Raw genomic sequence first — 27,797 nt, 5'->3', positions numbered from 1 at the left:
AAAAAGTTATGTCAATGACATGTGTGATACTGGTGTAGATAAAGGGTGGGAGAGAGGAAATGTATTTGTTTGGTCTCCTTCCAGTAGTTTCAACTGTGTGTGATGATCCATACTAGAATTCCTTCATCCATGAGCAAGAGGTGGGATCACAGGTATAACACCATGAGAATTGGGTCAAATAGAACCATGCTCCCAGGTAGAGGTAGACAAGGCTCTTTGCTTGCGACAGTGGGGAAGATGAGCGGTGAAACACAGGTCAATGATTACTGAAAGCAATGCTCCTTGGCTGTTGCATTCATGCTCCTTGGCTGTTGCATCCTTTGACCCATCATTGGACACCTGGGCGACCCCTGGGTCATCCCGTCATTCCATATTACCAGATTTTCACTTTGGCCTTGGGTCAGAAGAGGCTCAAAGCCTTTAGGGTAAAGTTAACTCATTCTGGAGATGGATACAATTGTCTCACATTTAGATTTTTAAGAATGCAAATCAGGAGACATTTTCGGACTCATGCAGCAGTATTTGTTCTGCAATGAAAACATTAGGGACTAAGCTATGTCAGAAACGTTTTAAAGGAAGCTAAATGCTAAAGACATCTTTAACATCTAACTGTGTTAATGCCTTTTATTTTCAGGAAGATCTTGCTGATGATAGCTGTGCACATTTCTATGGTCTTAAAGAAAACCTGAATTTGTCACCCGTGGGCAGACTTTTCAACTCTGGTCTTGAGCAGAATCACCCAGAGTTTAATGTCTCACCCAGAGGTGGAAATGGCAATGTGAAGAGGCTAGCCTGTTATTTTGGGCTATGTGAAGAGACTAGACTGTTGACCCTGGCATCACATCATGATAAAGCTAGTGTAAAAAGGTCAGCCTGTTTTCCCTGAGGTCACCCCAGGGTCATACTGGCAGCTTCCAAGTCTCTAATGAAGAACATGTTCCATCCAAGTCTATATGCCAGTCAGGACCAGCCTTCTCTTGCACTCCTCTGTGTAAAGCATACACAGAAAAGTGACACTTTGGCTTAAAAGTGGCTCAAGACTACAGCTTTAGACCCAATGGAGAGAAATATCCAGCTATTTGTATTATTTGTCAGGAACACATACTTTTGTAATGGCTTTTTTTACAGTAGTAATGTGGCTTCTTATAGGGGTCTGAAAGAGATAACCATATATGTATAACACAATTCTGCTATAGGTCATTCTTCTTGTAAGTGCCTATAAACCTGTATTTTGTTTTTAACACTCTTCTTTCATTTGTTTCTTGTCTTTTTACCCTCTCCCATTGAACCACCATTTGGACATCTGAAGGTAAAAAACATATTTTCTTCTTCTTTACTTGTAGACACAGATGCAAATTAGGGTCTCCCAATGAAATGGGTGGCTCGTGCAGTTGCTATGTAGGCCTACACAATAGCAGGTCATTGTACAGGCCTTACTGTGTAACCCTTTTCATGATTACATGTCTATCTGATGTTAAACTCAGTGGTTCCCTCAGTTCCTTCAACATTGGCCATTGACCATCTCAAGCACACTGCTCACACAGTAACACACAAAGCAGTACGAACACAACTTGTCATTAAGCACACAACACAGCAGTCCATCGTATTTCTCACCAGTTACACACAGAACATTGTACTGAAAAGACATCCCAGTAGTGGCCCACAATGCAAAATCACTCACACACAATTGACCAGTAACACAAAGTATACTTCACGCTGAACTTCACACAGCTCAGCACTGCAGACACACATACACACATACTGCAGTATGACAACTCTGCTCAGCACTGCCACGCAATTCTAAAGTAGGTCGGGATAATTATTATTTTTTAAATCCACAGCCTTCCATCCCTGCTCAAATATATTTCTTATTAATTGAATTATGTGGCATCTGATCTCGTTGATCACCAGCAAATATATGTGGCTTCATGTGTTTAACCCTGACTGCAACATTTCATAATTAACAGCACCAACCAATATACCCAAGTCTGAAATATCTGAAAAGCTGTAGTTAATGTTTTATTCATCAAAGTACATATTTTGTATAATGATCTGGTAATGCAATTTCAATTGTGATATTGGAAGAGGTGTATGAATGTGACAGTGATATTCTAGTGCAGAGGACCCTAGACTATCATGCCTGCCGGTGATTGTTAGACTGTGGTAAAGACAAGCCTTGATGTCTCAAGGATGTGTAAGCCTGCAGCAGGACGTGTGTAGGTTGTTTTGGGGAACATGTGGAAGTTGTGCTGTGGGATAGACGGCTTCATGCTTCACTGCTTTGACACACTGTCTGTCTCATCCTGTGATGACCTCTGACCTCGCTCTGTGGGAGGCCAGTTTCACCCCTAGTTGGCAACTAAGTTGGCAACTTTGATGAATAAAACATTAACTACAGCTTTTCAGATATTTCAGACTTGGGTATATTGGTGGGGGCTGTGAATTATGAAATGTTGCAGTCAGGGTTAAACACATGAAGCCACATAAATTTGCTGGTGATCAATTGTTAGTTATTGATATATGGTGAAACAGTTATAGCATACACATTTTTAAGTCCTGAAACAGTATTCATGTTTAGCATTGGTCTGGAAGAAGCTCTAATTGTGTTGGTTTCAGGTTGGAACTGTCGCTCTCCATGGTGCTGAAATATCAAACGTGCTGCATTCAAAGACAAGTCTTAGGCTTGTAAGTGCTCCAAATTCGTTAAAAAAAGAAAGTGTTTATAAAAAGTGTTTACTGACAATACACAGTGCAATAGTCTTCCATTTGCTGATGTAGGCTTAGTTATGGACTGTGTAACAAAACAGTCTGTCTTTAGTTGGCTGTGTATGATTTCGACATGATGATAGTCTGCACTCTGGACTCTGAGTGCCGCTGTTGGACAGTAAGACGAGTTATAAGCTTCAAATTCACAGAACCTCTTGTCTGATGGATTCATATGAGCTGATACAACATTCGGGAAGATATCTAGAATCAAACAGGAATGAAAATCAACACGGATAGATTACCAATATAGCTGATTTATATGGACTAAGAGAGAGTTGTGCATCAGAAGGCTACTCAATATTTCTGTTCAGTAATGTATATTTTTGCTGTTTTTTCCGAAATGTTTGAGGGAAAGCAAAATCGAACGCCACAATGGCAAGCACGATTGATTATTGTGTGTGTCCTCTTGTCGCATATGGTTCGATGCCAGGTGCGATATTCGATTCCAGAGGAAATGGTACGAGGGTCTTTGATTGGGGATCTCTCAAAGCATTTGGGACTAGATATCCGAAGACTAAAATCTGGCCGGGCCCGCATTGTTAGTGAGGAAAAGGATTGTGTAGAGCTGAACGCGGACAAAGGGATTCTGATCGTCAAACAGCGCATAGACAGAGAGGAGCTGTGTGGACACGCATCGCCCTGTAGCTTCAACTTCGAAATGGTTCTAGAAAATCCAATGGAATTATTTAGTATAACTGTGGAAATACTCGATATCAACGATAATTCACCTGCCTTTGCGAATAAGGAAATTACCCTGAATATCAGTGAAGTAGCGTCGCCTGGAGCTCAATTTATTTTAGGCAGTGCCGTGGATCCTGATGTCGGTTTAAATGCCCTGCAAAGCTACAGTCTTAAACCTTCGACTCATTTTACTTTGAAAGAACAAACGTTTGCTGATGGTGGTAAATATGTGGAGATGGTTTTGCAAAGTCCTTTAGATAGAGAGGAGGAAGGTGAAATGTTTCTAACATTGACAGCTGCCGACGGAGGAAATCCGCGGAGAACAGGGACTGTGAGCATAAAAGTGAATGTTTTGGATGCCAATGATAATGCTCCGGTTTTTAGTCAAGCCGTATACAAAGCCTCTGTTTTGGAGAACTCCCCTAAAGGGACTTTAGTAGCAACAGTGATTGCGACCGACGCAGATGTGGGCAGTAATGGTCAGTTAGAATATTACATTGACCAGCTTACACAACAAAATGCTATGGTGTTCACACTAAATCCAAGCAGTGGAGAAATACGAGTATCAGGTTTACTTGACTATGAGAAAACTAAGCAGTTTCAAATTAATGTAATTGCCAAGGACATAGGTGGCCTCTCAAAATCTTGCAAAGTAGTAATTGAAGTGATAGATGTGAATGACAATCCCCCCGTTATAGCATTGACATCTTTTTCCAATACCATCCCCGAGGACTCTCCCCAGGGGACAACTGTCGCCATTGTTAACGTGAAAGACTTGGACTCTGGACAAAATGGTAATGTTAATTGTTCCATCGAACATTCTCTTCCCTTTAAGATAAAATCTTCATTAGCGAACTATTACACTTTACTAACAAACAGTATTTTAGACCGTGAGGTTGTGTCTGAGTATAACGTCACAGTGACAGCGGTGGACAATGGTCTTCCCTCATTACGTCACAATAAGACCCTTCGCATAAGAATCTCTGATGTGAACGACAATGTGCCAGTTTTCGATAAAAGCGAGTACACAGCTCGGATATTAGAAAACAACTCCCCAGGTGTGTCAATTGGTTTGGTCCACGCCAAAGATGAAGACTGGGGCCAGAATGCCAGGGTTTCCTATTTCTTGGAGGAATCGCAGGTGGGAGGAAATTCTATTGCATCTTTAATATCGATTAATTCTGAAACAGGATTGATTTATGCAGTGAGATCCTTTGATTACGAACAAATCAAAGCTTTTGAATTCCAGGTTAAAGCGCAAGATGGAGGCTCCCCTTCACTTAACAGTAACGTGACTATAAAGTTAATAATTCAAGATCAGAATGACAACACTCCTCAGGTTCTCTTCCCAGTACAGACGAGTAGCTCTCTGGTGGCTGAAATGGTGCCTCGTTCAGCAGATGTGGGCTATCTTGTCACTAAAGTGGTGGCTGTTGATATGGACTCTGGACAGAATGCCTGGCTCTCATATAAACTGCAGAAGGCGACAGACAGGCCGCTGTTTGAAATAGGCCTACAGAATGGAGAAATAAGAACCATACGTCAGGTCACTGATAAGGATGCTGTGAAACAAAAGCTCACTGTTGTAGTGGCGGACAACGGGCAGCCCTCTCTATCAGCTACAGTCAATGTGAACGTGGCAGTGGCGGACAGCTTCCCCGAAGTGCTTTCAGAATTCAGTGACTTTATGCATGACAAGGATTACAACGATAACTTGACTTTTTATCTAGTTTTGGCCTTGGCTGTGGTCTCTTTCCTCTTCATCTCGTGTGTAGTGGTTATAATATCGGTTAAGATCTACAGGTGGAGACAATCACGTAACTTCCATTCCAATCTCCCAGTTATTCCATATTATCCACCCCGTTACTCAGACGCCGGAGGGACAGGGACTCTGCAGCAGGTGTACAACTATGAGGTGTGCATGACTACTGACACAAGGAAGAGTGACTGTAAATTCGCCAGACCTTTTAGTCAGCACGTTTTAATAATGGACCCGGGCTCTACTATGACCAGAGACCAAGTGACCTTGCAACCTTCTCAGAATGAGAAAAGCCTTCTGGATGACCCGGATTCTCCTGAGCAGGTGAGACGCTGACATTTTACAACTTCAAATATAAGTATTTCGGCCACAATATTTGGAAATACTCAAACACACAGAACATAACTATTTAAATAGGCATGAACCCAGGTCGGGTATAGGTTATTTAGGTTATTAGGATCACATTTTATCATCTTGTTTGCCTGTCTTCATCCTGAATTAAACCCACGGGGTTTGCTCTTATCCACAATGTTTGGGCTTTTCGAATCGTGTTGTAGAAAAATGACATGCATGTCAAAGTTTGTGTATTGCAATTCGTATAAAATGTAATATTCAGACTGTCACAGCACACCTTCGTAGACCAAAATAAAATAATAGTCGTTTCTGTTGCGGCTGTACTTGTGAGTTTGCAGTGTTTGGTTATCCATATTCAGCCACTGTATGCCATGCATTCGTGTAAAATAGAAATGTCTTATTGGTTCTTTCTGGGCTGGATCTAAACTAGAGTCCTATGGGAGGTTGTGTCTGTAGAGGAATGATCAGGTTTGTAGAGGCATAGTCACTATTAATTCGGTGCATTTTCATGTTTTTAACTGTGAGAGCCGCTGTTGGTTAACAATACGTTATTCTATTGGCTCATGGGTGGCTGCGCAGTGATCCCTACCTCAGTATTGCTATACTCTGCAGCCGAGAAGGATAAATGCAGGCATTGGCAATATTTTATTTTGGAATTCATCGGGTTGTCATTAGAATTACGACTTTACCACTTCAATAGTCATTATAATGGATATTTGGCGTTTGTTCGATGTTCCACTCAGCCTGTGGAGGAAAGGCTTTGGTTACATATGGCAAGTACTGTGCATCGTTTGTTGCGTGATCTGGGTTGACAATGTGACAGGACAAGCACGTTACTCCATCCTAGAGGAGATGGCAGAGGGATCTTTTGTCGGTAATATTGCGAAGGACTTGGGTTTGGAGGTCAGTCGGCTTGTTACTGGTAATGCTCGCATTGTAACAAAGGGGAGTCGTCAGTATGTTGATCTAAACAGAGACGAAGGCACTCCGGTTGTGAAAGAGAGAATAGACAGAGAGGAGCTCTGTCAGCAGACTACACCCTGCAGCTTTAGTTTTGAGGTTATAATCGAAAATCCCATCCAATTGTATCGGATAACAGTCGAGGTCCGGGATATAAATGACAATGCCCCTTCCTTTTTGAGAGATAGTTTTAACCTGGAAATTAGCGAGTCTGCGGTGTTTGGAGCTCGCTTCTCGTTAGACAGTGCAGAGGACCAGGACGTGGGCGTTAATAGCATCCAAAGCTATACCCTGAAACCAGTAGATCATTTCACCCTAGAGTTACATAGCCAAACTGACGGCGGGAAATATGTCGAGATGATTTTGCAAAATCCGTTAGATAGAGACAGGAGGAATTTACGATGTTGCTTATAGCAAACGACGGGGGTGATCCTCAAAAATCTGGCACTCTTCATATCCATGTAATTGTAATAGATGCCAATGATAATGCCCCCGTTTGCAGTCTGTTTATAAAGCAGATAGCAAAGAAAATTACCCAATAGGAACCTTGATAACAAATGTAAGCGCTGCTGATGCTGATAGTGGGTCGTACGGGAAAGTGTCATATTCTATTGCCCATGTAAGCAGAGAAGCGAATGGTCTATTTCAGATGAATGCGGAAACGGGGGAGATAACAGTGTCAGCCCGGTTAGATTATGAAAAGGTGAAAAACTACCAATTAAATGTAAAAGCAAGAGACCATGGTGGTCTTACCAATACATGTAAAGTTGTTATTGGAATTATTGACGAGAATGATAATTCTCCAACAATACAACTGATGTCTTTTTCCAATACCATAGCAGAGAATTCCCCTCCTGGAACTACAGTAGCCGTGATAAATGCAGAGAATGCAGATGCTGGAAAGAACGGTGTGGTGCACTGTTCTATAAACCCAGACATCCCTTTCAAAATGGAGTCGTCAATGACCGACTATTATAGCTTAGTAACTGATGGTATCCTCTACCGAAAATCGATTTCAGAATACAACGGGACACCGATTCTCTTCAGTAATAAAACAGTGACAGAGAAAGTGACAGATGTCAATGACAACCCACCCGCCTTTGACCGCTGTGTCTATGAGGCATTTGTACCGTATTCACTATCAGGGCGAGTGAAATGCCTCGCCCACTATCAGGGCGAGGAATTTGTACCATATTCACTATCAGGGCGAGTGATGCTGACACTGGACAAAACGCGCGCTTGTCCTACTACCTGGAGAACAGTGAGATAAATGGGGCACAGGTCTCTTCACTGGTCTCGGTCAATTCAGAGAATGGGGTTATTCATGCAGTGCGCTCATTTGATTATGATCAACTAAAACAGTTGAATTTTAATATAACCGCGTGAGACGGTTATACAGTGCTACTGTTACTGTGGCCATTTCTATCCAAGACCAGAACGATAACGCGCCTCAGGTTCTCTTCCCAGTACAGACGAGTTGCTCTCTGGTGGCTGAAATGGTGCCTCGTTCAGCAGATGTGGGCTATCTTGTCACTAAAGTGGTGGCTGTTGATATGGACTCTGGACAGAATGCTTGGCTCTCATATAAACTGCAGAAAGCGACAGACAGGGCGCTGTTTGATGTAGGCTCACATAATGGAGAAATAAAAACCATACGCCAGGTCACTGATAAAGATGCAGTGAAACAAAAGCTCACTGTTGTAGTGGAGGATAACGGGCATTACTCTCGATCAGCTACAGTCACTGTGAACGTGGCGGTAGCAGACAGCTTCCCTGAAGTGCTTTCAGAATTCACTGACTTTACTCATGAAACAGATTACAATGACAACCTGACTTTTGATCTAGTTTTGGCCTTGGCTTTTTCCTCTTCATCTCGTCTGTATTAGTTATACTATCAGTTAAGATCTACAGGTGGAGACAATCACGTAACTTCCATTCCAATCTCCCAGTTATTCCATATTATCCACCCCGCCGGGGGGACAGGGACTCTTCAACACGTGTACAACTACGAGGTGTGCATGACTACTGACTCGAAAAAGAGTGATATGAAATATATCAGGCCCATCAGTCAAAATCTCGTGAGCATAGACGCCAGTGGCAGAGACACACTGGCCCATGTATACAGAGAGAGAGCATTGTTGGCAGATTCACCCGACGAGGTAAGGGCATACTGAGCTCTGGCTCTTACATTATGTTATTTACAGCATTTATGATCCTGATGATTGATGCATTTAAAACTACGTATAGCATATGTTGTAGGCTGTACTATATGTATACTTGAATACAGCTTTGATCAGTGTATGATGCAGCCAGTTGACGGTGTGAACTGACACACTGATTGATGACATCACAATAGGCTACCAACTCAGTCCTTTCTCGTGGTTTTCCCGCATGATGTTATAATTCAGAACTGTATATTCCAATTGATAACATCACAAACGGTTGGCAGTTAATCGTTTACTCAATGCTTTCTGTTGTCATATTCAGTTACGCACTTTAATGACGCCCTGGGGGAGACGTTACTAATTTATTAACCGGTAACATCTCCCCCAGGGCGTCATTATTGTGCGTAACTGAATATGACACTTGAGCATTGGATCATTTGTCGGCATCGTTGGCACTAACAACAGAAAGCATTGACCCCTTCCGTGCATTTTCAGCAATATATGTTTAGTGGATCTGCTAAGTTAACATGGGAGGATTGTCGTTGTTATCAAGTACATGTACGATATCTTATCTAGTTTTGGCCTTGGCTGTGGTCTCGTTCCTCTTCATATCGTGTGTATTAGTTATAATATCAGTTAACATCTACAGGTGGAGACAATCACGCATGTATCAGTCTCCCGGTTATTCCATACTATCCACCCAGTTACGCAGACGCCGAGAAATAACACAAATTGGGAAATATGACTATTAAAAACGATCTGCTGAATGTTCAGGCCAGTGACGGGGGTGGTCTTACAGACAACGCAAAGATCGTTATTGACGTGTTAGATGTGAATGATAACACCCCAAGGATTGCTATGGCGTCATCATCGGTCTCAGTAGAAGACAATGCTACACCACGGACAATCATATCTGTGATTAAGTGCAAGATTTAGATTCGGGGAGCAACGGCAGAGTACTCTGTTTAATCAATGATGGCATCCAGTTTAAAATGATGATATCGTTAATAATAACTATAGCTTGCAGACTGATGCTGCATTAGATCGTGAAACAACTCCAGAATAAAACATCACCATTACTGCCACTGATCAGGGTGTGCCCCGATTATCTAAAAATTGGACTTTTATCGTAAAAGTGACAGACGTGAACGACAGCATGCCCATCTTTGAACAGAGAGCATATGAGGCGTTCCTTAGTGAAAACAATTCACCCGGCCTTTCCATAATATCATTACGGGCCAGTGACGCAGACTGGAAACAGAATGGCCGTGTTTCTTAGGTTTTGAAATAATCCTCGGTTAATGGGGTGTCTGTCTCTTAATATGTATCAGTTCATTCTGAACGTGGAGTCATCCAAGCAGGACGCTCGTTGGACTATGAGCGGATAAAGGATTTCCAGTTCCGCGTAAAAGCGCAAGATGGAGTTAACATCTATAGGTGGAGACAATCACGCATGTATCAGTCTAGTCTCCCGGTTATTCCATACTATCCACCCAGTTACGCAGACGCCGAAGGGACAGGGAGTCTGCAACATATGTACAACTATGAGGTGTGCATGACGACTGACTCAAGGAAGAGTGACTGTAAATTTGCCAGACCTTTTGTTAATAATGGACTCGATCTCTACAGATACTTTCCAACATGCACAAAGAGAGAAAAGTTTCCCAGATTCCCCTGAAATTGTGAATTTGCCCAATGTGTTATGTTGCTTAATAATTGTATGAATTAAATGGTTTTATTTAAATTAGATTAGATTGGGACTTTGTATGTGTATTATCAACTGATTTACTGATGTTTTTCAAAGAGAGCCTCAAGTCTTGTTCATTTCAGCACCACCACTCGTGGACAGCGACACTGTCGGACACAGTCAGATAGCCTCTTTCACGTATTATTTTATAGGGCACCGTAAGTCTGTTAACAGGTTTTATTATAACAGAACGATACTAAACCTTAATTAATGTTTTGTTTAATGTTAGGTGTATTTTTACATGTAACTTATTTTCAGTGAGAAGTAGTTCTGACTGGGAATGACAACATATAGGCCTTAATGTGTATCTCTCTCAGTATTGTCTTACATTGACGTGTTTTTTGAGCAAATGTGTCACACTAGAAGATATACTAGGCCATACAATTTACATAATTAATGGTTTGTAGTGTCATTTGGTACAGTAGAAGTGCGCTCCTTGCAATGGTCTGTGAGTGCCGCTGTTGGTTCAGACTGTGAAATGTGGCCCAGTGAAATGTAAAAAGCACCTCCCATATCAGTGAGCTCTTTCTATCTGAAGGTTGCCAGTTGCTTCAGCCATATTAGAAAACAGACTCGCCAGAGTTACACGCCTGAAGCAGGCGGAACGACATGTTTTGTGATTAATTGAAGATCGTTTGGATACTTCTACTTCGTTGTCTTTGGTCTGTGTAGATTAGTTGTTCTGTTGGTCTGGACATTTATGTAGTATATGAACTGGATTTTATAAAATGTCTGCTAGGAATCTGGTATGCGCTTCTGACAGCCATGCGTCACTATGGCTTATCCTCGTTTCATTTGGATGTATAGTCCATGGACAAGTGAGATATTCTATTCCTGAGGAGATGGCGAAAGGCTCGGTCGTGGGTAATGTCGCAGAGGACTTGGGCATTGATCTGAAAAGGCTGAGGAGCGGCCGAGCTCGTATCATAGCCGGGGACAATAGTCCCTATGTGGAGCTGAACACAGACAAAGGAACACTGGCAGTGAGTGAGAGGATAGACCGAGAGCTCTTGTGTAAACAAACTTCTCCATGTAGTTTCAGCTTCGAGCTAATCTTAGAAAACCCTATTCAGCTTTATGAAGTTACCGTAGAAATCATGGATGTCAATGACCACGCTCCTACATTTCCCAAAGATGAAATATATATCGAGATTAGCGAGTCAGCCCTCCCGGGAGCGCGTTTCTTACTAGATAGCGCATTTGATCCAGATGTTGGAGAAAATACAATACAGAGCTACACTCTGAAACCCACTGATCATTTCATTCTGAAACAGGAAACTCGTGCAGACGGAAACAAATACATAGACATGATGTTGCTGTCGCCAGTAGACAGGGAGAGCCATGAGGAATTGTCCCTCGTTTTAACCGCAATTGATGGTTGCCATCCACCGAAATCAGGCATGATGAAAATAAATATCCACGTTTTAGACGTAAACGATAACACTCCCGTATTTTCCAAAAAGCTGTATAGGGCGTCAGTTCCAGAAAATGCGCCTAAGGGAAGCCCTGTGGCTAAAGTAAGCGCAACTGATGCAGATAAAGGCATAAACGGAGAGGTGACGTTTGCTTTCAGGTACAGCGCAGACAGTAACAACGGGCTTTTCCGAATCGATGCACAGTCAGGTGAGATTTTCGTTTTTGGACATCTAGATTTTGAAAAAGCTCAAAAGTACGAGTTAAACATCGAAGCCAAAGATCATGGCGGCTTCACTGATTCTTGTGCCGTGATTATTGACATAATTGATGTGAATGATAACATACCTGTCATATCTTTAACATCATTCACGAATCCTGTTTCTGAAAACTCTCCACCTGGCACAACAATCGCAGTGATTAATGTTAAAGACATAGATTCGGGAGAAAATGGACAGGTGCGTTGTAGCATATCAAAAGATTCCCCCTTTGTCATTAGGTCATCATTACGGAATTACTATACGTTATTGACAGATGAAGAATTAAACAGGGAAATAGTATCAGAATATAACGTTACTATAACTGCCACAGATGAAGGCTCGTCCCCTCTCTCTAGTAACAAGACTATTACCTTACGAGTATCTGACGTCAACGATAACACACCAATATTTGAGAAGGAATCTTATATTACAAATATAGTGGAAAATAATTCACCAGGTGTATCATTATTCACCGTAAGAGCATCAGACGCTGATTGTTGCCAGAACGCACGCGTCTCCTACATCCTTGAGGACTCTGTGGTTAACGGGGCACCAGCTTCCTCCTTAGTTTCAATTAATGCTGAAACTGGTGTTATATATGCGGTGAGATCATTCGATTACGAACAACTTAAAGCATTCAAAATCAATATTAGAGCGCATGATGGTGGTTCTCCTACTCTCAGTGGCAACGCAAGTGTGCATGTACTTGTCCTGGACCAGAATGACAACCCTCCTCAGGTTCTCTACCCAGTACAGACTAGTGGCGCTATGGTGGCTGAAATGGTACCTCGTTCAGCAGATGTGGGCTATCTTGTCACTAAAGTGGTGGCTGTTGATGTGGACTCTGGACAGAACGCCTGGCTCTCATATAAACTGCAGAAAACGACAGACAGGTTGTTGTTTGAAGTGGGCCTACAGAATGGAGAAATAAGAACTGTACGTCAGGTTACTGATAAAGATACTCTGAAACAAAAGCTCACAATTGTAGTTGAGGACAACGGACAGCCCTCTCGATCAGCTACAGTCAACGTGAATGTAGCGATGGCTAATAGCTTCCCCGAAGTACTCTCAGAATACCCTGACTTTGCGCACGACAAGGATTATAATGATAACCTGACTTTTTATTTAATTTTGGCACTTGCTGTGGTTTCACTGCTTTTCATTTTTTCGATTATTGCTATAATGTCCGTGAAAATCTACCGGTGGAAACAGAAAAAACTATTCTATAAAACTGCAGCAAATCTTCCCGTTATCCCATATTACCCGCCCGTTTACCAAGATGGAAACCTGGGAACCCTACAGCATGTATACAACTATGAGGTGTGTGGAACCACTGACTCTAGGATGAGTGATGTGAGGTTTGCGAGGCCTTATAGCCAGAACACACTGGTGGATGTGAGTCGAATGGGGACAATGCAGCGAGAAGAGAGAAAGCAGGAAGACGCTGATGTCGATGGAAAGGTGAGACACCCACCCTCCCCCTATCCCGTCCTCTGTTCAGATGTGTATGTGTATCTGAATGACTGGGTTTATATTCTGCGTACAATCATGTGTGTGCTCTGGCCTCTATATGATCAATTCAAAGTTTACAACTGGAACATACATTTATAATGTATTGTCCGTATATACTACACTACAATTTGATCACTTGAGTAGGTTTTTGTAAAATAAGCCAAGTCAAATTCACAGTTTATTTATATATACAGGGACATTTTATGATGTTAGATACTTTTCGAGATGTGTTGACTTTTAGAGCAACTATGTGGAACAGGCCATGAAGCTGACAAAGTCATTTGGATTTTTCGGGAATTGTGATTTCTGATAGAAGCTGTGTAGATTGTAAAAAACGTTTTTCTATACACATGTAATATCTCCATTATGCGCTTAGTGCCGCTGTTGACCGGTACAGCAGTAGGCATACACGAGTGTAATTTTGTCCCTGCCTATACAGTGTGGGTGATATTAAAGTCGCATGTGACATGCGCACAATCCCCTTGTCCCATTTCACGAGGAGATGACGACTGGTTCGTTCGTGGGGAATATCGTTCAGGACCTAGGGTTGGAAGTTAAAAGACTCAAATCAAGTCGAGCGCGTATTTTTACGGAGGATAACCGTGAGTATGTCGGTGTCAATGTGGACAAAGGGACTCTGGTTGTGAAAGAGAGGATTGATAGAGAGGAGCTGTGTGCCCAAGTGGCTCCATGTTCATTACATTTCCAGATAATTATTGAAAATCCCGTTGAGCTTCTCCGTATTGACGTAGAGATATTAGATATTAACGACAATACTCCAGTATTTTCTAATAAAGATATTCGAATAGAGATTAGTGAGGGGTCTCTTTCCGGTGGCAGGTTTCCGCTAGAGAATGCTATGGATCCTTACGTCGGAATTAATTCCATTCAAACATATTCTCTCCTACCGAGTGATCTGAAACAGCATTCACACGCATAGGGAAGAACATATGTAGAGATGGTGCTTGCAACGATGCTTGTCACGGTGAAACGATTGAGCAACATACCTTGGTGTTAACTGCTGTGGACGGTGGTAATCCACAGAAGTCCGGTACTGTTAAAATATATATAGAAGTATTAGATACAACTGACAATGCACCTGTTTTCAGTTCTGGGCTTTATAAATCCTCTATCTCCGAAGATTCTCCAAAAAGAACCGTGATTTTGTGAGTAAGTTCTACCATTCAGGTAAAGGGACACGTGGCCAAATTATGCATTCGTTTTCACATGCTAGTGGCGCTTTAGTGTAGATCCACTTACAGGGGAAATTACAGTTACTGGACAATTAGATTTTGAGCGTAGTAAACAGCATACACTAATTGTGCAAGCAATAGATCGGGGGCGTCTATCAGATACAAGTAAAGTACTGATCGACGTTTTAGATGACCTTTTCTAACCCGATACCCGAAGACGCACCTTTAGAGACTGTTATAGCAATGTTGAACGTTAAAGATTTAGACTCCGGTAGAAATGAACATATCAAATGTTCCATCAACCAGGATTTACCATTCCACATTAAGTCATCATCCTCCAGTTTAGTCACAGATCAGATGTTGGACCGTGAAATGATTTCTGAGTACAATATTACAATATTAGCAAGGGATGAGGGGTTTCCTTTGCGTTCTACAAACAAGACTCTGACATAGAGAATATCCGATGTGAATGATAATGCACCATTATTTGAGAGGCACTCATACACTGCTTCTGTGATGGAGAACAACTCTCCAGGTGTTTCCATATATTCACTAACAGCCAGTGATAAGGACACCGGCAACAGCGCACGGATTTCATATTGTATAGATGATTCATACAAAGATGGACTTTCAGTATTCCAATATATAACTGCCAATTCAGAATGTGGCGTTATACATGCAGTGCGTGCCTTTGATTGTGCCATTAAAGCGCAAGATGGAGGCTCACCGCCTCTGAGCACCGATGTGACTTTAACTGTTTTAATGACTGATCAGAACGACAACGCGCCTCAGGTTCTCTACCCAGTACAGACTAGTAACTCTCTGGTGGATGAAATGGTGCCTCGTTCAGCCGATGTGGGCTATCTTGTCACTAAAGTACATAATGGAGAAATAAGAACAAAACGCCGGGTCACTGATAAAGATGCTGTGAAACATAAACTCACTGTTGTAATCGAGGACAACGGGCTGCCCTCTCGATCAGCTACAGTCAATGTGTACGTGGAGGTGGCTAACATCTTCCCTGAAGTACTCTCAGAATGCCCTGACTTTACGCACGACAAGGAATACAATGATAACCTGACTTTTTATTTAATTTTGGCACTTGCTGTGGTTTCACAGCTTTTAATTTTTTCGATTATTGGTATAATTTCTGTGAAAATCTACCGGTGGAAACAATAAATTATTCTATAAATCTTCAGCAAACCTCCTAGTTATCCCATATTACCCTCCCGTTTACCCAGACGGAACCCTGGGAACCCTACAACGTGTATACAACTATGAGGCGTGTGGAACCACTGACTCTAGGATGAGTGGTGTGAAGTTTGCGAGGCCTTATAGCCAGAACACACTGGTGGACGTGAGTCCTATGGGGACAATGCAGAGTGAAATGAGAGATCAGGCGGATGCTGATATCGATTGAGAGGTGAGAGGGCATATTGAAATGAATATTTACTCCTGATCAGGGTTGTTTTATATGCTTTGTTGGGTGTTGATGCATCTCTCTCACCATCGTCTCCCTCTCTTTCGGTCTAATGCACTCTTCGCTCAATTGCTCTTTCTCTCTTTATCTCTCTGCGTTCGTGTGAGCACACGCGTTGTCATTACGCATGTCTTTGTATGCGCTCCACTGCATCTTTGTCTTATTTCTCTTCAAAACTATTCCTGTAACACATTCTTATCCAATATTTTATGACACTATGGTGGTGAATTGTCTATGTCTTGCTTGTTCTATGTTGCTATTGTCTATATTGTAATTGTTTTTAATAACCTGCCCAGGGACTGCGGTTGAAAATTAGCCGGCTGGCTAAAACCGGCACTTTTACTGAAATGTTGATTAATGTGCACTGTCCCTGTAAAAATAAAAATAAACTCAAACTCAAACTCAATTTTGTATTACGAAATATCTAAATGTCTCACGTCAACATTTATTCGGTATTTTTAAGTGTGATACATTTACATGCCAAAACCTTAATTTCTCTAGTATTGCAATACTTTGTTTGAACCCTAGGTGCCGCTGTGGATCGCATGTAATATAAAACACAGTCACACCGTGGTTCCTCCCACAATAATGCGTTTAGAAACCCACAGAAGCGCAGTAAAGTGGAGCTCCAGACGAGAGAATAAGGACCCTTGTCTGTACATTAGGTGTCCAACTGCTCTTTGTTCTGTTAATGGACGCCACATTGACTGGATTCTTGTCAAATACATTCTAGAATTTATTTTCAGTCTTAATATTGTGATTTGGCTTCAGATTTTTGTCGTGAAATGGCAATGAGAAAGAACAGACTCTTGGAGTGGCCGTTGTGCGTGTTCATGGTTTGCGCGTTCTCAGTTTACCCTGTGGCCGGGCAGGTCCGCTACTCCATCCCGGAGGAAATGACCTTGGGATCCTTTGTTGGAGATATAGCAAAAGATCTGGGACTGGACCCGCAACGGCTCGTAGCCGGGAGAGCTCGGGTTTTCAGCGCGGGCGACAGTGAGTACGTAGGGCTGGACGGAGAGAAAGGACAATTGTTGGTAAAAGAGAGAATGGACCGGGAACAGCTATGTGCTGAGATGCCCGCATGTAGCTTCAGTTTCGATGTGATATTAGAGAATCCAATGGAACTGTTTCGAGTTACAGTTGAAGTACTAGATATCAACGATAATAGCCCCGTCTTTCCGAAGAGAGAAATTGAATTGGAAATCAGCGAGTTAGCCGTGCCTGGTGCGCGTTTCTCTATCGAAAACGCGGTAGACCAAGACGTGGGCGAAAATGCACTTCAGAAATACATGTTAAACCCCACAGACCATTTTAATCTTAATATTCAAGGTAGCATAGATGACCGTAAACACATAGAGATGGTACTTCAAAAACCTCTGGACAGAGAAAAGACAAAGCATCACTATTTGACTTTAACTGCTGTCGATGGTGGAGACCCTCAGCGGTCTGGAACAGTTCAAATTCACATCGTCGTTCTCGATGTAAATGATAATGCCCCGGCATTTAGCCAAGCTACATATAAAGCATTTGTTCCTGAAAATGCAGCGAAAGGCACATTGATTACCACAGTAAGTGCGACAGATGCAGACGAGGGATCTAGCGTCAATATAGAGTATTATTTTGAGCATGCCACCAAAAGTATTCAAGAGCTACTCACAATCAACCCGATATCAGGCGAGGTAAGAGTAGTAGGGGATATAGATTATGAAAAGAACAAACAATTTCAAATAAAGGTAAAAGCCAAAGATCATGGTGGCTTAACAGACTCATGTAGCGTCGTTATTGATGTTATTGATATTAATGATAACATCCCGAAAATAACCGTCATGTCATTTTCTAGTGCCCTACCCGAGGACTCGGTCCCTGGCACTATTATAGCCATGATTAACATCCAGGATCTTGATTCCGCGGAAAATGCAGAGATAACATGTTCCATTCATAACAACCTTCCTTTCAAGATGGAATCATCTTTATCAAATTATTACAATCTGGTGACAGAATCTGTATTGGACAGAGAGCAAACAGCAGAGTATAATATAACAATCACGGCAGTAGATGGAGGCAGTCCGCCGCTCTCAAGTAAAAAGACGCTCAGTTTAAAGATATCGGATGTGAACGACCATTCACCCCAATTCCCCAAAGAAAGCTATGATGCCTATGTGTTTGAAAACAATGTCCCTTCCCGGTCTTTCTTTTCTGTGAGCGCTACAGATGCAGACCGGGGATCAAATGCTAGGGTATCATATTTCCTTGAGGATGGAAGTTTAAACGGGGCTCCACTCTCCGCATATTTGACAGTAAATTCCGACAGTGGGGTCCTTTACGCGGTGAAGCCCTTTGATTATGAGCAAATCAAATCTTTCAAAATCAATGTCAAAGCACAAGATGGAGGCTCACCCCCATTGAGTGGCAATGTGACTATAAACATATTCATAAAAGATGAGAACGACAATGTGCCTCAGGTTCTCTACCCAGTGCAGACGAGTGGCTCTCTGGTGGCTGAAATGGTGCCTCGTTCAGCAGATGTGGGCTATCTTGTCACTAAAGTGGTGGCTGTTGATGTGGACTCTGGACAAAATGCATGGCTCTCGTATAAACTGAAGAAAACGACAGACAGAGCGCTGTTTGAAATAGGCCTACAGAATGGAGAAATAAGAACCATACGCCAGGTCACTGATAAAGATGCAGTGAAACAAAAGCTCACTGTTGTAGTGGAAGACAACGGGCAGCCCTCTCGTTCAGCTACAGTCAATGTGAACGTGGCGGTGGCGGACAGCTTCCCTGAAGTCCTCTCAGAATTCACAGACATCACAGTGGACAGGGAATATGACAACAACCTGACTTTTTATCTGGTGTTGGCCTTGGCTGTGGTCTCGGTTCTGTTCATATTCTCCATCATTGCCATTGTCACAGTAAAAATCTACAGATGGAGACAGAATCGATTATTCTATAAATCTGCAGCAAACCTCCCAGTTATCCCATTTTACCCTCCCGTTTACCCAGACGGAACGCTGGGAACCCTACAGCGTGTATACAACTATGAGGTGTGTGGAACCACTGACTCTAGGATGAGTAATGTAAAGTTTGCGAGGCCTTATAGCCAGAACACACTGGTGGATGTGAGTTGCATGGGGACAATGCAGAGAGAAAATAGAGAGCAGGAGGATGCTGATGTTGATGGAAAGGTGAGACCCCCCCTCCTACATTCACAGACATTCACCCTATTCTCTTGCCTCTGATCAAGATAACATTTACAACTGAAAGATGTTAGTAGCATGGTCCAAACTGTGGTATGTTGTATTGGAGGCTGGACTACAGGCAAGCACACTTTGACCCTCTTCCAATCTGTGTAATGTCTGTCTATCTATATGAAGGGGTGCAGATACACACAATGTATCTTTGGAGACCTTTACCTTTATAATGTGTAACGGGTTCTCCTACTATATATCAGTGAAGGCACTACATGGTGCTGACTAGAGTGTTATCGGTTTCTGTGTTCGTCTCAGCTTGGCCTATCAGTAACTAAAGGGCATTTGGGCAGCAGGTAGCCTTGTGGTTAAGAGCGTTGTGCCAGTAACAGAAAGGCTGCTGGTTTGAATCCCCAAACCAATTAGGTGAAAAATCTGCCGCCGTGCCCTTGAGCAAGGCACTTAACTCTAATTGTTCCTGTAAGTTGTTCTAGATAAGAGTGTCTGTAAATAGATAAATGTAGAGGTCTTAGTGAGGCCAGATGGCTCATCATCAGGCAGTCTGTGATGTCATGATTCTGTGTTAACCTGTTATAATTTTTTCCTGAAATACACTGCAACACCGTGACTATGATCCTCAGTTGATTACTCTTTTCCCTTCTTATTTACCCCCCAGGTGTGTAGTTAAAAGAGCATGTTATAAACTCACAGTATAAGTTTCCTTAAGTCTCTTCTGACTGACTGACTGACAGACTGATCGACTGACCTGACTCACTGCTAATACTATCAAGTCATTGTTCGGAGGAGCCTTCTCCTTGCTCTCTCCCATTGATCTTCCCTCTCTCTCTCGCACTCTCTCTTTCTCTCTCTCTCTCCTGCCCCTCTTTCTCTCATCTTCCATCTCTCTCTCTCTGTAAAACACCATAGCGCTTGGACACACTGACCCACTTTCCCGCTCACACACTACTCTAATAATCTGTGCTGCTGTACTGCAGTATTGGGCTTATAAGTCTCTTCTATCAGACTCTGGGCTTCGTTCCACAGCAGTGTTACACTCATGCCTGTATGAACACTGCATCGGCTCTGTATTCAGAATGAGTATGCATGTCTGTCTGTCTGTCTGTCTGTCTGTCTGTCTGTCTGTCTGTCTGTCTGTCTGTCTGTCTGTCTGTCTGTCTGTCTGTCTGTCTGTCTGTCTGTCTGTCTGTCTGTCTGTCTGTCTGTCTGTCTGTCTGTCTGTCTGTCTGTCTGTCTGTCTGTCTGTCTGTCTGTCTGTCTGTCTGTCTGTCTGTCTGTCTGTCTGTCTGTCTGTCTGTCTGTCTGTCTGTCTGTCTGTCTGTCTGTCTGTCTGTCTGTCTGTCTGTCTGTCTGTCTGTCTGTCTGTCTGTCTGTCTGTCTGTCTGTCTGTCTGTCTGTCTGTCTGTCTGTCTGTCTGTCTGTCTGTCTGTCTGTCTGTCTGTCTGTCTGTCTGTCTGTCTGTCTGTCTGTCTGTCTGTCTGTCTGTCTGTCTGTCTGTCTGTCTGTCTGTCTGTCTGTCTGTCTGTCTGTCTGTCTGTCTGTCTGTCTGTCTGTCTGTCTGTCTGTCTGTCTGTCTGTCTGTCTGTCTGTCTGTCTGTCTGTCTGTCTGTCTGTCTGTCTGTCTGTCTGTCTGTCTGTCTGTCTGTCTGTCTGTCTGTCTGTCTGTCTGTCTGTCTGTCTGTCTGTCTGTCTGTCTGTCTGTCTGTCTGTCTGTCTGTCTGTCTGTCTGTCTGTCTGTCTGTCTGTCTGTCTGTCTGTCTGTCTGTCTGTCTGTCTGTCTGTCTGTCTGTCTGTCTGTCTGTCTGTCTGTCTGTCTGTCTGTCTGTCTGTCTGTCTGTCTGTCTGTCTGTCTGTCTGTCTGTCTGTCTGTCTGTCTGTCTGTCTGTCTGTCTGTCTGTCTGTCTGTCTGTCTGTCTGTCTGTCTGTCTGTCTGTCTGTCTGTCTGTCTGTCTGTCTGTCTGTCTGTCTGTCTGTCTGTCTGTCTGTCTGTCTGTCTGTCTGTCTGTCTGTCTGTCTGTCTGTCTGTCTGTCTGTCTGTCTGTCTGTCTGTCTGTCTGTCTGTCTGTCTGTCTGTCTGTCTGTCTGTCTGTCTGTCTGTCTGTCTGTCTGTCTGTCTGTCTGTCTGTCTGTCTGTCTGTCTGTCTGTCTGTCTGTCTGTCTGTCTGTCTGTCTGTCTGTCTGTCTGTCTGTCTGTCTGTCTGTCTGTCTGTCTGTCTGTCTGTCTGTCTGTCTGTCTGTCTGTCTGTCTGTCTGTCTGTCTGTCTGTCTGTCTGTCTGTCTGTCTGTCTGTCTGTCTGTCTGTCTGTCTGTCTGTCTGTCTGTCTGTCTGTCTGTCTGTCTGTCTGTCTGTCTGTCTGTCTGTCTGTCTGTCTGTCTGTCTGTCTGTCTGTCTGTCTGTCTGTCTGTCTGTCTGTCTGTCTGTCTGTCTGTCTGTCTGTCTGTCTGTCTGTCTGTCTGTCTGTCTGTCTCTGTCTGTCTGTCTGTCTGTCTGTCTGTCTGTCTGTCTGTCTGTCTGTCTGTCTGTCTGTCTGTCTGTCTGTCTGTCTGTCTGTCTGTCTGTCTGTCTGTCTGTCTGTCTGTCTGTCTGTCTGACTGTCTGTCTGTCTGTCTGTCTGTCTGTCTGTCTGTCTGTCTGTCTGTCTGTCTGTCTGTCTGTCTGTCTGTCTGTCTGTCTGTCTGTCTGTCTGTCTGTCTGTCTGTCTGTCTGTCTGTCTGTCTGTCTGTCTGTCTGTCTGTCTGTCTGTCTGTCTGTCTGTCTGGAAACATTTGGTTTCCTCTGTAACTATCCATCAACCAATCTATCCTAACCCCATTACACTGTTGCACTTATTTAATATTCCAATGTACTTATACAACCATACATCTGTAATTACATGCAATCGTATTCTTGTTTATGTCTCTTTCCTTCGCTCAGACCTTCACATCATCACAAGCACTCACTTTCCCGTATCGGACCTGGGGGTCCTCAGTGTGTGTGTATTTGTCTGTTTACCAGCATGTGACTGGGTTGTGTATTAGTGGTGCTGAGCACACTGTGTGGAGGCAGAGGGAGGGAGTGAGGTGTTGTTGTTCATCATGCAGCAGTAGGAGGAAGGTTGTGGGAGGCAGGTTTCACTGCAGCACTCGCTTCTGTTCTTCTTCAGTTCAATCAAAGAATTCTCTTCAGATTAGATGTACTGTACTGTATATGCTTAAATACACGGAGTCACAGGATCTATTCATTTAGAAAGTCTATCTCGCTCTCTTCCCCCCCTCTCACTCTCTCTTTCTCTCTCTCACTAACTCACTCAATCTGTTTCTCTCTTTTGTCTTTCTCCATCTCTCTCCGGTAACAAAAAGCTATTGACTATGTCACATCCGTATGCATTTCTACTCCCCATAGCCCTCTAGCTTGATTCAACACCACAGCTTAATACAGTGAGCTATAGACTAGATGTGTTTTTATAGAACACTTGTCCACAGTAAACCCTGTCCTTACAGAGACTGTGTTTGACAGTAGACCTCTGGCTTTACTCTTATAGCTTTGGATTTTCCTGAGCTATATGTAATAACAGAGAGTTAGAATGCAATGAAAGTGTGCTATGCTCATCTTTAATTATGAACATACACTGCACACAGCCCATCAACACTTAATTTGCACTGCAGCCTTTCCCTTTGGCTCAACCCTTTGAATTGAATGTGTTTCTCTGTGCATGGTTCTCAGACAGCTTGCAGTCTTCCACCCCACCCTTTCGCTACAACACAGAAACAATAACATATTCATTTTCAGGAGGAGAGGTGGGATGTGTTGCCATGACGACTGGCCGAGTCATGGTGAAGACTGTACAATTCCTTAAGAAATGTTGGGCGTGGGGGGGTGCAGCTAAACGTCTGTGGGGTGTTTGGTGGAAAGGCACTGGGAAGCAACCCCTGCCATGGGCCATGTTTCAGTCTTCACCAGCCCTAACCTGCAGTGGGGCAGGGCAAGGTCAGCAGGAGAGGGAAATGTGTGTCTGAAACTCTCTATCTTTTTGTCTGCGGGTATATTACCCTCAGTGAAGATGGTGTTGTTCCTGGTGCAGGTGTTGTGATATTTATTACAGAAACATACTCTCCTCTGTTCACTAGTGGATTACAGAGATATTCACACCCTTGCATATCTAACCATGTTCTGTTAGCTATTGTAAGGACCAAACACAGCAAAACAATACAAATAACATGCATAATTGCTGACATATTATAAGATACAGTATATTTTGTGTTTGGTAATAGCAAACGTGTTTCTTTGGTAATGGTAAACATGCTTGTGTTTCCCTGGATGGCATTCAGGCACCAACCTCATGATTATAGGCCCCTGAATTTTCCCTGACAAAGGGACCTGACCAGGAAACCTCAGGGCCCTACTCATGAAGCATAAGGGGAACATGAAGATAACACTATCTCTCTCTTTCTCTCTGTCTCCTTCTCTTTCTGTATCCCCCTCTATCTCTCTCTCTCTCTCTCTCTCTTTCTGTATCCCCCTCTATCTCTCTCTCTCTCTCTCTCTCTCTCTCTCTCTCTCTCTCTCTCTCTCTCTCTCTCTCTCTCTCTCTCCCTTTCTCTCTCTCTCTCTCTGTCCCCCTCTCTTTCTGTATCCCCCTATCTTTCTCTCTCTCTTCACCCTCTCTTGTCACTCAATTCAATTCAATTCAATTCAAGGGCTTTATTGGCATGGGAAACATGTGTTAACATTGCCAAAGCAAGTGAGGTAGACAACATACAAAGTGAATATATAAAGTGAAAAACAACAAAAATTAACAGTAAACATTACACATACAGAAGTTTCAAAACAGTAAAGACATTACAAATGTCACATTATATATATATACAGTGTTCCAACAATGTACAAATGGCTAAAGGACACAAGATAAAATAAATAAGCATAAATATGGGTTGTATTTACAATGGTGTTTGTTCTTCACTGGTTGCCCTTTTCTCGTGGCAACAGGTCACAAATCTTGCTGCTGTGATGGCACACTGTGGAATTTCACCCAGTAGATATGGGAGTTTTTCAAAATTGGATTTGTTTTCGAATTCTTTGTGGATCTGTGTAATCTGAGGGAAATATGTCTCTCTAATATGGTCATACATTGGGCAGGAGGTTAGGAAGTGCAGCTCAGTTTCCACCTCATTTTGTGGGCAGTGAGCACATAGCCTGTCTTCTCTTGAGAGCCATGTCTGCCTACGGCGGCTTTTCTCAATAGCAAGGCTATGCTCACTGAGTCTGTACATAGTCAAGGCTTTCCTTAATTTTGGGTTAGTCACAGTGGTCAGGTATTCTGCCGCTGTGTACTCTCTGTGTAGGGCCAAATAGCATTCTAGTTTGCTCTGTTTTTTTGTTAATTCTTTCCAATGTGTTAAGTAGTTATCTTTTTGTTTTCTCATGATTTGGTTGGGTCTAATTGTGCTGCTGTCCTGGGGCTCTGTAGTGTGTGTTTGTGTTTGTGAACAGAGCCCCAGGACCAGCTTGCTTAGGGGACTCTTCTCCAGGTTCATCTCTCTGTAGGTGATGGCTTTGTTATGGAAGGTTTGTGAATCGCTTCCTTTTAGGTGGTTGTAGAATTTAACAGCTCTTTTCTGGATTTTGATAATTAGTGGGTATCGGCCTAATTCTGCTCTGCATGCATTATTTGGTGTTCTACGTTGTACACGGAGGATATTTTTGCAGAATTCTGCGTGCAGAGTCTCAATTTGGTGTTTGTCCCATTTTGTGAAGTCTTGGTTGGTGAGCGGACCCCAGACCTCACAACCATAAAGGGCAATGGGCTCTATGACTGATTCAAGTATTTTTAGCCAAATCCTAATTGGTATGTTGAAATTTATGTTTCTTTTGATGGCATAGAAGGCCCTTCTTGCCTTGTCTCTCAGATCGTTCACAGCTTTGTGGAAGTTACCTGTGGTGCTGATGTTTAGGCCAAGGTATGTATAGTTTTTTGTGTGCTCTAGGGCAACAGTGTCTAGATGGAATTTGTATTTGTGGTCCTGGTGACTGGACCTTTTTTGGAACACCATTATTTTGGTCTTACTGAGATTTACTGTCAGGGCCCAGGTCTGACAGAATCTGTGCATAAGATCTAGGTGCTGCTGTAGGCCCTCCTTGGTTGGTGACAGAAGCACCAGATCATCAGCAAACAGCAGACATTTGACTTCGGATTCTAGCAGGGGGAGGCCGGGTGCTGCAGACTTTTCTAGTGCCCTCGCCAATTCGTTGATATATATGTTGAAGAGGGTGGGGCTTAAGCTGCATCCCTGTCTAACCCCACGACCCTGTATGAAGAAATGTGTGTGTTTTTTGCCAATTTTAACCGCACACTTGTTGTTTGTGTACATGGATTTTATAATGTCGTATGTTTTACCCCCAACACCGCTTTCCATCAGTTTGTATAGCAGACCCTCATGCCAGATTGAGTCGAAGGCTTTTTTGAAATCAACAAAGCATGAGAAGACTTTGCCTTTGTTTTGGTTTGTTTGATTGTCAATTAGGGTGTGCAGGGTGAATACGTGGTCTGTTGTACGGTAATTTGGTAAAAAGCCAATTTGACATTTGCTCAGTACATTGTTTTCATTGAGGAAATGTACGAGTCTGCTGTTAATAATAATGCAGAGGATTTTCCCGAGGTTACTGTTGACACATATTCCACGGTAGTTATTGGGGTTATTTGTCTCCACTTTTGTGGATTGGGGTGATCAGTCCTTGGTTCCAAATATTGGGGAAGATGCCAGAGCTAAGTATGATGTTAAAGAGTTTTAGTATAGCCAATTGGAATTTGTTGTCTGTATATTTGATCATTTCATTGAGGATACCATCAACACCACAGGCCTTTTTGGGTTGGAGGGTTTTTATTTTGTCCTGTAACTCTTTCAATGTAATTGGAGAATCCAGTGGGTTCTGGTAGTCTTTAATAGTTGATTCTAAAATCTGTGTTTGATCATGTATATGTTTTTGCTCTTTATTCTTTGTTATAGAGCCAAAAAGATTGGAGAAGTGGTTTACCCATACATCTCCATTTTGGATAGATAATTCTTCGTGTTGTTGTTTGTTTAGTGTTTTCCAATTTTCCTAGAAGTGGTTAGAGTCTATGGATTCTTCAATTGCATTGAGCTGATTTCTGACATGCTGTTCCTTCTTTTTCCGTAGTGTATTTCTGTATTGTTTTAGTGATTCACCATAGTGAAGGCGTAGACTCAGGTTTTCCGGGTCTCTATGTTTTTGGTTGGACAGGTTTCTCAATTTCTTTCTTAGATTTTTGCATTCTTCATCAAACCATTTGTCATTATTGTTAATTTTCTTCGGTTTTCTATTTGAGATTTTTAGATTTGATAGGGAAGCTGAGAGGTCAAATATACTGTTAAGATTTTCTACTGCCAAGTTTACACCTTCACTATTACAGTGGAACGTTTTACCCAGGAAATTGTCTAAGAGGGATTGAATTTGTTGTTGCCTAATTGTTTTTTGGTAGGTTTCCAAACTGCATTCCTTCCATCTATAGCATTTCTTAATGTTACTCAGTTCCTTTGGCTTTGATGCCTCATGATTGAGTATTGCTCTGTTTAAGTAGACTGTGATTTTGCTGTGGTCTGATAGGGGTGTCAGTGGGCTGACTGTGAACGCTCTGAGAGACTCTGGGTTGAGGTCAGTGATAAAGTAGTCTACAGTACTACTGCCAAGAGATGAGCTATAGGTGTACCTACCATAGGAGTCCCCTCGAAGCCTACCGTTGACTATGTACATACCCAGCGTGCGACAGAGCTGCAGGAGATGTGACCCGTTTTTGTTGGTTATGTTGTCATAGTTGTGCCTAGGGGGGCATATGGGGGAGGGAATGCTGTCAGCTCCAGGCAGGTGTTTGTCCCCCTGTGTGCTGAGGGTGTCAGATTCTTGTCCGGTTCTGGCATTTAGGTCACCACAGACTAGTACATGTCCCTGGGCCTGGAAGTGATTGATTTCCCCCTCCAGGATGGAGAAGCTGTCTTCATTAAAATATGGGGATTCTAGTGGGGGGATATAGGTAGCACACAGGAGGACATTTTTCTCTGTTAGGATAATTTCTTTTTGAATTTCTAGCCAAATGTAGAATGTTCCTGTTTTGATTAATTTAATGGAGTGGGTTAGGTCTGCTCTATACCAAATTAGCATACCCCCTGAGTCCCTTCCCTGTTTCACACCTGGTAGTTTGGTGGATGGGAATACCAGCTCTCTGTAACCTAGAGGGCAACCAGTGGGTCCATCTCCTCTATACCAGGTTTCTTGCAGGATGACAATGTCTGTATTACCGATTT

General features: G+C 42.8%; 1 protein-coding gene and 1 pseudogene across 11 annotated transcripts in view; both read left to right on the top strand.

Moving 5' to 3' along the window:
* LOC109892544 (protocadherin gamma-A5) overlaps positions 1-27,797 on the top strand; it is a 57,662-nt gene that overhangs the window by 2,128 nt on the left and 27,737 nt on the right. For 2 of the 11 annotated variants that reach the window (XM_031826428.1, XM_020485148.2), the window contains exon 1: positions 9,097-13,566. The exons of 2 other annotated variants lie outside the window; for them this stretch is intronic. In XM_031826428.1, coding sequence (XP_031682288.1) covers positions 11,161-13,566 — 2,406 coding nt within the window. In that variant the 5' untranslated portion in view covers positions 9,097-11,160. Of the gene's footprint in view, positions 1-2,933; positions 5,531-9,096; positions 13,567-14,105; positions 14,220-16,818; positions 19,479-27,797 lie in introns of those variants that run through there. 7 more of the 11 variants (XM_031826429.1, XM_020485150.2, XM_020485147.2 and 4 more) reach the window with 7 other exon arrangements.
* LOC116374366 (protocadherin gamma-A11-like) lies at positions 6,173-8,672 on the top strand (annotated as a pseudogene).

This window comes from Oncorhynchus kisutch, linkage group LG6 (assembly GCF_002021735.2).
Source record: "Oncorhynchus kisutch isolate 150728-3 linkage group LG6, Okis_V2, whole genome shotgun sequence".
Lineage (NCBI taxonomy): Eukaryota > Metazoa > Chordata > Actinopteri > Salmoniformes > Salmonidae > Oncorhynchus > Oncorhynchus kisutch.
The sequence above is the reverse complement of the archived record's forward strand: the minus strand, read 5'-3'. Positions and strand labels throughout refer to the sequence as shown.